We start from the raw sequence: 7069 nt of genomic DNA, 5'->3' as shown, positions 1-7069 counted from the left end.
GCTGGCCCCCTCCCCACTCGGTGCCAAGAGAGCCCTGGGGGCAGGAACTGAAGATCTCCTGGCCAGAGGGCCTCCTGTAAAGGACAGGCAGACGCGGGCATGGCCCAACAGCAAGCAGGCAGCAGCCCAGAGGAAAAGGGGTTCCTGGGCCCTCTGTGGGGTGTCACCACTGGTCAGCCCTGCCCGTGGTGGAGGGAAAGCTGGGGGTCCCCAGGCAGGAGGTCTGGGAGTTTCTACCTGCGTTCAGGACCTTCTGGGCTATTCTGGGAGCAGCAAGGAATGAAGAAAGAGCCCAGACTTCAGGGCCAGGCGGCCCTGGGTGGGAATCGTGTGACCCTGGCTAGGTCACTTCACTTCCTGAAGCTCCGGTTCCGCATCGACAATGGGATGGTACACGGGGAACCAGCACCGCAGGCAGTGGGGCCCAGGTGGGGTCAGACAACCCCAAAGACCACAGCCCAGCCTGGACACTACAAGCCCTTTATTAACAAGTTGGTAAAAAAAAAAAAAAAAAAAAAAAAAAGAGCAGAGAGACGTAAAAATACTTTTCTCGAAGGCCCCCTGAGGGGAAGGCACTGTCAGAACCCAGCTGGTCGGGGAAGGCAACCCGACCAGACGCAGAACGGAGACGAGGGCCCTGTCCAGGGAGCAGCCGGCCGGGTGCTGAGGGGAGTGGCTCAGCCTCAGGCAGGGAATGTGCAAACGCCGAGGCTGGGTGGGGAGTGATGGGTTGAGGGCTTCCCGGTGGAAGCCCAGAGCACCGTGTTCCCGGTGTGGGCAGACACGCGCGTCCACGTGAGAGCCGGTGCCTGCACGCAGCTTATACAGAGTAGGGGGGTCCCCCTGCATGAGTGGGGGAGGAAGGAGCGGGAAGTGGGCTCACCCAGAGCTTGGGGAAATAGCTTAAAGAAGTCTCTGGAAGCCTGGGGGTGAGGGGCGAGCGCAGGGGCTGCGGCTCCCCCGTGGCCTCAGGAGCCCAGGCCCTCCTGCCGCCGCTGGAGGACTTCGATGACGCTGTCGATGCCGTCCTCAGGCACCTGTGGGCAGGTTGGGGGAGGAAGGGGTCACCCTCCTCCTTCCTCCCTCCTCCCTCCACCCTCATGGGCCTCAGCATCCCTTCGGGAGCCCCTTCCCCCACCCGGGGTGCTCACCAGGGCGTGGTCGAAGTTGAAGGTGCTGATGTAGTAGGCAGAGATGTCGGCCGCGGCCAGGGGACCCGCGATCTGGGCCACGATCCCACATTCATCTGCGGGTGGAGGAGGGGTCCGTGTGGATCACGCTGGTCGCTCCACATCCCTTCCCCAGCCCCCCACGCACAGGGCGCCGCGCTCACCGAAGCCCAGGGGCTGTCCTCCGATGCGCACCATCCTCCACAGCTCCCCCGAGGAGCTGGTCAGCAGCAGGTCACTGGGGAACCTGGGGAGGCAGGCGCGACTGGTGACTTCAGGGTCTGACGCTCCACCTCCTTCCTCCCTGGGCCTGGCTTAGCATCGGCGGCCCACCCTCGGTCAGGGGTCACGTACTTTTTCTGTGTCTCCGCATCCATGACGATGGAGATGTAGCCCTCGATGAGGGAGAAGGCAAAGAACGTGATGGAGCTGGGTCCAGGCTCGCCAGGGGCTGCCTCTTTGGGGGCACTGGTGATGGACAGGAGGCTCAGGTACGCTGCTGGTCCCAGGCCCACTCCATCTCCCTCCAGTCGGCCCCGAGACCCCTGAGCAGGCCCCCCCTGTCTCTGGGCCACTTTCCTTCCCTGTCCTAGGACCCCGAGCTTCTGATGGTGCCAGGTGGGGGAGGGGCTGGGAGAGGACAATGAACCCTGTCTGTTCTAAAGGACCCCATGGCCAGAGGGCCTGACCAGGGCATGGTTCCAGGGTGGCTCTGCCCACACCACAGGAGAGGGCTCCCACTGCGGCACTGGGACCGTCCCCAAACACCAGTGAAGGGCACCGAGGCGCAGAACCAACGGAGGGGCAGAAGGCGGTGGGACAGAACACAGAGGACAATGATGTGAGGACGGAGAGACTAGGTGCAAGAGGCCCACCTGTGGGAGTAGAAGAGGACGTCGATGAGGGTGGTGGCGATGGCGGGCAGTGTTTCGGGGTCCAGCGTGAGGACACAAAAGCGGTTCTGTGGACTTTGGATAGGATGCACCGTGGGGTTGGGCCCTGTTGGGGGGAACCAGGAGGTGGAGAGTGAGAGAAGGCCCGTGGGCTGGGGCGCCCCCTGGTGGCTGGCCAGGGAGGGGCCTGGGTTGAGCGTAGCCTCCTGTTCTGCAGTCACCTATCTGCTCTGGTTTCCCCAGCCCCGTGCCCCTATCTTGCGAGGCAGTCGATCAGTGGCAGCGAGTCTTTCCCCACACAAGCAATGGGCCCCAGTGGGAAGAGGAGCCCCCCCACCCAGGTCTGGGTGCCAGAGGGTGCCCTCACCATGCTGAGCACGGGGACAGCCATTGCTGGAATCGTCCCTGGCAACAGGCACAGGCTCCCCGCCCACCTCTCGGTAAATGTCGAACTCCTGGGCCAGCGTGTGGATCACCACGGGCAGGTCCTGCTCCCGCACCTGGGCCACAGGAAGATGGCGGATCACGCGGGTCCCCCGGCAGCCAGACCCACCCTTCCCGACACGGGCAGCCGTGGGAAGCTCACCAGGATGAAGTCCGTCTGGTAGGTGGACAGCATCAGCACAGACACGTGGTGCTCGGCCAGCGGCGCGATGACCGAGCGGGCAATCTTCGTGACCCCCGCCGCTTGCACCGCTGCTCCGCTGTGGGACGACACGCTCAGCACCAGCCAGGTGGCCTCGGCCACTTGCAGGAACTCCGACGGGGGCAGCTCTGCAGGCAGAGGGCGCGGACCAGTCAGGGCCTGCGGGGCCGACCCCTCGTTTCCCCTGTCTGTGCCTTGGCTCCGCCATCTACTTGCTGTTGACCTGGCGCAAGTGGTTTACCTTCTCTGAGTCCCAGTTTCTTCGTCTGTAAAAGGGGGTGACGGTAGGGACTTCCTGACAGTGTTCTGTGGGTTAACAGGGGCCTTATACCGTGTGGTGCCAGGAGGGGGCGCCAGTAGATCAGGTTGGCTGAGGGATGCCCTTCCCTCTTAACAGACCCAAACTTTGTGGCAGAACAAACAGGGAAACTAAGGCCTGAAGCAGTGCAGTGGGAGATGGGTCAAGCCCCATTTGGCTGGCCCGAGACTCCAGGCCTCCAGCCTGGATAGGCCAGGCTGACAGGAGTAGGAGCCAGATGTCAGCTCCAGAGGCCAGGGAGGGCCCAGGCTGGCGTCCAGTCCAGACTAGGGGCTGGGGCCAGGGTGGCTGCTAATTGCCCAAGCACAGCGAAGCGGTCCCTTTCCCCCACTCCCCACCCGCCCCCAGGACCCTGCCCTGGGCTGGTTGCCTGCTCCCTGCCTCCAGTCCCTCCCCAGCCCTCATCGCCGCCTGGAGTTCCCAGAGAGTCAGGGAGGAGATGGCCAGCACCAGGGAGAGAAATCCAGGGAAAAATAATGGCCAGGGGGGGCGGGGGGAACAGGGGCGGGAACCCCTGATGCGGGCAGCACGCATAACCGAGGCCTGCTGCCAGGCTGGCGCTGCCAAATGCCCGTCACACGCAGCCTGTTTATAAAACCCTCGGGGGACCCCATTAGATCAGAACCATTCACTACACCCCTTTTAAATAAGAGGAAACAAACAGCTCGGAGAGGGGAAATGACTTGCTCAAGGGCGCCCAGCCAGTGCGCCCGCCCGCCCGCCCGCCGTGGAGTCCAAGCCTCAGCCCTGAGTCACTGGACCCCAGCATCAGTGAGAACCCGCCGAGAGGGAAGCACGGCCGCCCTCCCCAGCCCCGCCCCACCTTTGAAGCCTTCCTCGTCCACCATGAGCGTGTAATCCTCGGGAGTCTCCGTCAGGCTGAAGAACTTGCACCTGGAGGGGGGAGACATCTTCAGGCTGGGCTGGGAAGAGGGGTGTGCAGACCGCTCCATCCGCCCGCAGAGACCCCTTGGCCGGGCGCCCCCTGCCCCTTCAAACCTCCGTTTCCTCCCAGTGGGGAATGCGCCCCATCTCGGGAATCGCGAGCTGTCTCCCCTCTCCCTCCCCCGTAGGAGCGCCCCCGCCCCCCGCCCCCCCATTCCCGGAGGAGAGGCTGCCCCGCGCGCGGCGACAGCCCCGGGGCGTCGGACCTGGCATCGCCTAGACCTGCCCCTCTGCCCCGAGGGGAGGCGCCTGGGAGGGATCCTTCCCCGCAGTCCCAGGAAGGGACACCGCATGTGACTCCGCCCGGAGTTAAGCATCGCCCACCTGAGGCTGTTTGCGCTAAACTGGCCCGGATAGGCGGCGGTCCCGGGGAGGGTGAGGCCAGGCCGGATGGCGGCCGCGGTGGGGGGGCGGGAGGGGGATGGGCCCTCCCCGCTCATCCCCGCGGGCCCCGCGGCGTCCCTACCCTCCCGACCCCGTCCCGGGGCGCCAGGGGAGCCCACCCTCATCTGTGGCCCCGAACTCGCGCGCGCACCGGCTTCGGCGGGGCAGGAAGAGCAGCTTGATGAGCGGGTGGGTGTAGAGCCAGAGGCCGGAGCGGGCGAGGCTCAGCACCCGCACGCGGTGCTCTAGGATGTGCAGCTCCATCGCGGTCCCGCGCACCCGACCCCTCCGCGGCCAGACCCGGGCCACGCCGAGGACGGGGCGGGGGGCGGGGCCGGGGGCTTAAAGGAGCCGCTGCTCACGCCAGTCCACGCCGGCCACCAGGCCTAAGACCCGCCCAGCCCGGCGCCGCGCCGGCTACGCCCTGCGAGGAGCGCGGCCTATCAGAGGAGGCCACGCCCCCTTCTACCAACAGAGCCCCGCCTCCACCCCGTTAACATTGGCTTAAGGATCGCCAGCTGACCCCGCCCCGTCGTCCTTCAGACCCCGCCCAGGCCGCGCCTCTTCTCGGAGCGCCACCCTTTCTGCAAGATGCGGTGGCTCCTGGTTGCGAAGCTTGCAGGAAACGTGGGGTCCTTTCTGTCCTTCAGGCCCTCATGCGGGTCTTATGATTGTCATTGAGGCGCTGCCTCCAAAACCCTGAAGCGTGGAGGGGGAGGGTCTACTCTGCAGCCCCAGGAACCCTACGATTCTCTCCCAACAAAGTATCCTGGCACCTTTCTTCCTCCTTCCTCTCGTGGGATCCGTCTCCCCACCAGGGTCGCAGAGATATTCAGGGCCCCACCCACCTCTGTCCTACTGCTGGGTAGGGTGCTGAAGGCAGCCAGGGGGAAGGAGGCCCCTCAAGACCGAGGCCAGTAATGCCCAAGGCTCAGACTTCCGAGGACGGGCCCAGGCATCTGGGGCTCCCTGGGTAGTGTTCTCAGACCTGAGGCTTGAGCCTTGCTGAGCCTCCCTAAGCCAGCAGCCATTAGACGAAACCCCCAGCCTGAGCGTATCTAAACTTGCTTTGTGCCCAAGGAGGCCCCCAGCACTGGCAGATGCCCCAGATCTGAGGCTTGTTAGGACCCACTTGGGCTCATTTTGACATTAGGACTGGGTTCTGCTTAGGCTCCTCGGGTCTCAGACCCCAAGGCTGAGCAGGCATCAGCCCACCCAGGCTGGCCCAGTAGCAGGACTAAGCATGCTTTGGGAGGCCCTTGTCTGGCTCAAGCACCTTGGGGCCTCAGATCTGAGGCTTGGAACCAAGCAGGTTAAAGCAGGCCTCAGGCCTGACTGGGACCCAGCAGGCCTCCACAGGCCTCCTGCCTGCTTGGGAGCCTCCACTGTAGGCGGATGGAAGTGGCGCAGTGCCTCCCCTCCCTGGACTCTGGCTCAGTGGGTTCCTGTGGAACACTGTGCAGCCACCACATCCTGGCCTGTCCCCTAGAGGGTCAGGGGGAGGGGACTGACCTCAAAGGCTGAACCCCTCTTCTCACCAATGGGGCAGAGCGGGTGGGAAAACCACAGGTGTGAGGGTTGGGAAGCAGGAAGTGATGGCCTGCCCTGACAGGCTCATGTGACCCTTGACCTCCCCAGGCCTCAGTATACCCAGCTGTACCAGAACAAGATGTTCCAGACTAAAGCCCCGAGGTGCCTGAAAGCTCCGAGGGAGGCGCTACTCCTCCCTCCATAGCCCAGCCTCGCCTGGTGGCCTGCCAAGAACAACCGCTATTGTTTGACTGGAAAAGCTGCTTCCTCAGCAGAAGGGGGGCCTCTCCCAGGGACACCCTGTCCGTAACCTCAACAGTCATCAGGTTGTGACCATAGAGCCTGCCTGGGCCCTCCATGGCAGTCCGGTCATCTGGCACCCTGGCCAGGAGAGGTAGCTGAGGGGCTCTGGGTGCAAACTGGCACCAGCTTACCTCTCACTCAGCTCTGCTGCCTCATCTGTCAAATGGAGATAATAGAGCTACCTGATGGTCAGCTGGTGACGCAACCAACCCAGCGTGGACCATGCTAAGTGCTCAGCAAGCGACAGGTGGCTTGTTATCAAAGACCCAGCCTTCTCCCCTCCTATCAATGGAAACCTGGACTGTAAATGTAAGGGCATTCATGGTCTCCCACCTATGGTGCCAGCAGCCAACCCAGAATGAACACTCAACCTTTCTCAGTTGGTTAGAGCGTCGCCAGTACACCAAGGTTGTGGTTCCCATCCCCAGTTGGGCACATACAACAATCAACCAATTAATGCATAAATAAGTGGAACGACAAAATACTTCTCTCTCTCCCAAATCAATAAAAAAAAAAAAAGAACCTTATTCAGGTCCAAAAGTAGCATCCAGGCCAGGCCTTAAGGAGAACACCCTAAAAGGATCTTAGGAACTCTGCCCCATCAGTGATGAGCAGGAATCAAGGCCTGGGGAGTATGCCCGCTCTGCCCTAGCACTGGGCTCCAGCCCTGGTGACTCTCACCCATGGTAGATGGTGGACAAGGGGCTGAGGGATGGAGTAAGGGAAATGGGGACCCGGAACAGGGGCTGGCCCTGGTCTTGGCATCCCCTCTGGCAAGGTACTTCTCAGAGAGGCTCTGGTGTTTGGCTGAGGCCAAGATGTGGGCTCTGTAGGAAATGGAAGGGATGCTGAGCACCAGGGGTGGTGGCACCCCCTTGCC

General features: G+C 63.2%; 1 protein-coding gene across 4 annotated transcripts; it reads right to left on the bottom strand.

Moving 5' to 3' along the window:
• CASTOR1 (cytosolic arginine sensor for mTORC1 subunit 1) lies at positions 1 to 6946 on the bottom strand. 4 transcript variants are annotated; one of them, XM_036353803.1, is made up of 10 exons: positions 4476 to 4613; positions 3851 to 3921; positions 2950 to 3014; positions 2649 to 2836; positions 2430 to 2562; positions 2045 to 2168; positions 1524 to 1637; positions 1334 to 1416; positions 1152 to 1246; positions 7 to 1037 (listed from the first exon to the last, which is right to left on the bottom strand). In XM_036353803.1, the coding sequence occupies exons 1-10, from the start codon at positions 4479 to 4481 to the stop codon at positions 969 to 971; spliced, it is 948 nt and encodes a 315-aa protein (XP_036209696.1). In that variant the 5' UTR covers positions 4482 to 4613; the 3' UTR covers positions 7 to 968. The 4 variants fall into 4 exon arrangements, with proteins under 4 accessions (XP_036209697.1, XP_036209696.1, XP_036209695.1 ...); XM_036353804.1 differs by lacking the exon at positions 2430 to 2562 and having other exon boundaries at positions 1 to 1037; positions 2950 to 2974; positions 4508 to 6946; XM_036353802.1 differs by lacking the exon at positions 2950 to 3014 and having other exon boundaries at positions 10 to 1037; positions 4508 to 6946.
• Positions 6947 to 7069: the final 123 nt, after the last annotated feature.

This window comes from Myotis myotis, unplaced genomic scaffold (assembly GCF_014108235.1).
Source record: "Myotis myotis isolate mMyoMyo1 unplaced genomic scaffold, mMyoMyo1.p scaffold_m19_p_20, whole genome shotgun sequence".
NCBI classification, from domain to species: Eukaryota; Metazoa; Chordata; class Mammalia; order Chiroptera; family Vespertilionidae; genus Myotis; species Myotis myotis.
This window is presented reverse-complemented; position numbering and strand designations above follow the sequence as displayed.